Raw genomic sequence first — 3697 nt, forward strand, 5'->3', positions numbered from 1 at the left:
CGATAAACATGATAATCAGAACCAAAACAGATGTTTTTTAGCAGGTCCGAGCTGTAATGGCGTAGCTCTATTCTGGAAAAGGGGGCGGGGAGCAGCAACTCATTTGCATTTAAAGAGCCAGGCCCCAAAAACAGCGTGTTTCTGCTTCTACTCAAAATAGGCATTTTCAAAATGATATAATAAATGATCTGTGGAGTATTTTGAGTTGAAACTTCACAGACACATTCTGGGGACACCAGAGACTTATATTACATATTGTAAAAAGGGGCATAATATGTCTCCTTTAAGCAATTAAAAAGGTTGTTGTTGTGGGCGTGGCTGTACCTGGCCTCTGATTGGGCGACGGCCTGCTCCTCTTGGGCTGCCTGGTTCTCCTCTTCTGAAATCAGAGTGGGAGTGGCGTTAACAGGCTCAGGCTTTTCTGCAGCAGTCTCCGAGGCAGCAGGGGGCGCTGTGACGGGCGTCACGGACAGCTCCGCTGCCGCTGCTGATTCTACGGGAGCGGGAGGAGGGGTCGGTACTGGCACTGTGGAGGCAGCAGGAGGTGCAGCAGGAGGTGAGGGTGGATGTGCAGGGGTTTCGGCGACAGTTGTGCTAACCGTAGCGGCGGCTGCCGGTGCGGGAGCAGGAGCTTGTGGCGGGGCTGCAGATTTGGGCTGTTGAAAGAGAAACACAACTGCACAGAGAACTATAGAAACCTGCCAATGAACTTTAACACTGTTTCTATCCAAAGTTGCGAATTCAACTTGTGCGAAATATTGAAATTTTGCAAAAAAACATATGCTAGGGCTGGGACAATAAATCGATGCATCGAGAATCGAAAAATTCTGCATCGATTCTGAGATTATCGGAATGCATCGCGATTCTCTCTAGAATCGATTCTGAGCTTAGTTTTTAACAGCAGACGGCACTGCGTGCTTTAGAAATAGCCTTATTCTGCTTGCTTCCAGTTCCTTACACACGCATAAAGTTCGAAAAGGTTGAAGCGAATTACAAGGATGTTCACAGTGGGCTGTGTTCACATTAATCTCGCATCATAAAAGCATAAAAGCCGATGTGCAAGTACATTTAACCACTTACATTACTCAGCCGAACGCACAAGCGCTCTTCTTCGTGAGCATTTGAGTGTGCGGTTAAAAACTAGCCTAGAGCACCATCTGCTGTTAAAAACTAAGCTCAGAATCGATTCGAGAGAGAATCACGATGCATTCCGATAATCTCAGAATCGATCCACGAAACGCGATGCATCAACTTCACAGACACATTCTGGGGACACCAGAGACTTATATTACATATTGTAAAAAGGGGCATAATATGTCTCCTTTAAGCAATTAAAAAGGTTGTTGTTGTGGGCGTGGCTGTACCTGGCCTCTGATTGGGCGACGGCCTGCTCCTCTTGGGCTGCCTGGTTCTCCTCTTCTGAAATCAGAGTGGGAGTGGCGTTAACAGGCTCAGGCTTTTCTGCAGCAGTCTCCGAGGCAGCAGGGGGCGCTGTGACGGGCGTCACGGACAGCTCCGCTGCCGCTGCTGATTCTACGGGAGCGGGAGGAGGGGTCGGTACTGGCACTGTGGAGGCAGCAGGAGGTGCAGCAGGAGGTGAGGGTGGATGTGCAGGGGTTTCGGCGACAGTTGTGCTAACCGTAGCGGCGGCTGCCGGTGCGGGAGCAGGAGCTTGTGGCGGTGCTGCAGATTTGGGCTGTTGAAAGAGAAACACAACTGCACAGAGAACTATAGAAACCTGCCAATGAACTTTAACACTGTTTCTATCCAAAGTTGCGAATTCAACTTGTGCGAAATATTGAAATTTTGCAAAAAAACATATGCTAGGGCTGGGACAATAAATCGATGCATCGAGAATCGAAAAATTCTGCATCGATTCTGAGATTATCGGAATGCATCGCGATTCTCTCTAGAATCGATTCTGAGCTTAGTTTTTAACAGCAGACGGCACTGCGTGCTTTAGAAATAGCCTTATTCTGCTTGCTTCCAGTTCCTTACACACGCATAAAGTTCGAAAAGGTTGAAGCGAATTACAAGGATGTTCACAGTGGGCTGTGTTCACATTAATCTCGCATCATAAAAGCATAAAAGCCGATGTGCAAGTACATTTAACCACTTACATTACTCAGCCGAACACAAGCGCTTTACTTCGTGAGCATTTGAGTGTGCGGTTAAAAACTAGCCTAGAGCGCCATCTGCTGTTAAAAACTAAGCTCCGGATCGATTCGAGAGAGAATCACGATGCATTCCGATAATCTCAGAATCGATCCACGAAACGCGATGCATCGATTTATTGTCACAGCCCTAACATATGTGAATAAAGAAACGTGTTCGAGAGAACAAAAACGTCACTTCCTGGGAAACTGGCGCAAAGTATAAATAAAAATGGAAGTTGCCGCAACTGGCGAAAGTACTTCGGCTCTTTTTCCTACAAAATAAACTTGTGCGCAGATGAAACGCAATAACAATCGCAGTCATGTTATCTTGCGTTCGTATGTCTGATGTTTGTGAATGCAATCTTGGGAGACTGTTCTGGGAAGTAATTATACCAAATCAGTTTTTTGTTGCACATCGTGGAATTTATTCAGTTAGGGTACGTTTACACAACAATGATTGTACAAAAAACTGAAAAGTTTTTCCTTCGTGTTTTTGACAAGTTTTGCATACAGACGACAACGGTGTCAAAAGATTTCAGTTTTTAGTGTATACACCCCCTAAATGTGATTCCAATGTAGTTTATGCAAACATTTTCTTATCAGATAAAAAAAAAAAAATCCGCCTCAAATGTATTTTTAATTGTTTTATGTGCATACGTTAATTTATGTGCATTTTAAGATTTTATGCACATCTTTGGTGTTTTGGTGATGGTATTTCCATCCAGCGTTTTTAATGCGGCATACCACAATTTGAAAGAAAATTGTAATATATAAAAATAAAATATATTTTTAAGGGCATTAGTGGTATTGAAACTTGCATAAATGAGCTTATGAAGAAGGCAATGAGAGAATTGTGAGGAAAAGAAAAAAGCCTTACCTTTGTAACCATCACCACGACAAAGTTCTTCTCATCTATCTTGTATTCTTTTAGAGGTATATCGTCATTCAAAATTTTGCCTGTGTTTTATGGAGAAAAACAAACGCAATTTTATAAATCAAAAAGCATCTTATTAAAACCAAAGAAGAATATGGTGCATGCCAAAAGTAAAATTTGACAGTAATTAAATATAAAATATATAGGTAAACGTACCTATTAAGCTCACTACCATTTTTGAGCTCAGATTATAAAAAGAAAAAATCATGTATTATCCTACTTGATGTCTTAACTAATTGATGTGTTTGTTACTACATACCTCCTGTAATTTCAAGTCAATCAGACCATTGCACACTGAGATAGATATGAGTCTCCATGTGTTCACACTGTCTGGCGGTCATTTTGAAAGCTGTCTGAAAACTTTCACCAAAAGACGAGCCCCTTAAATGTGCATTTTTTTAGATGTTCAAGCCTTTATTTTGGGTAAGTTTCACTACTTACTGCAAAATTAAGAGATTAATGTTTAGACTTCTGCATATTATAACCTGGAACTTGGATGTGGGAAATAATTACAGTTAGATCCAAAAGATAGTCTTAGCAACATAGCGCAGATGCTACAGAACACAGTTAGCTGACTAGCTGTATAAGATTGTGTGCTACGCTAATA

The 3697-nt window shown here is 42.2% G+C and overlaps 1 protein-coding gene across 1 annotated transcript in view; it reads right to left on the reverse strand.

Annotated features, from left to right (window-relative positions):
• LOC107742788 (UV excision repair protein RAD23 homolog B-like) overlaps positions 1 to 3697 on the reverse strand; it is a 17005-nt gene that overhangs the window by 5700 nt on the left and 7608 nt on the right. Inside the window, exons 3-4 of the mRNA XM_016555824.1 lie at positions 3034 to 3113; positions 1365 to 1696 (exon numbers count right to left, since the gene is read on the reverse strand). Of these exons, the coding sequence (XP_016411310.1) occupies positions 1365 to 1696; positions 3034 to 3113 (412 nt within the window). The remainder of the gene's footprint in view (positions 1 to 1364; positions 1697 to 3033; positions 3114 to 3697) is intronic.

Source organism: Sinocyclocheilus rhinocerous, unplaced genomic scaffold (assembly GCF_001515625.1).
Source record: "Sinocyclocheilus rhinocerous isolate Xijiao unplaced genomic scaffold, SAMN03320098_v1.1 scaffold1879, whole genome shotgun sequence".
Classification (NCBI taxonomy): Eukaryota; Metazoa; Chordata; class Actinopteri; order Cypriniformes; family Cyprinidae; genus Sinocyclocheilus; species Sinocyclocheilus rhinocerous.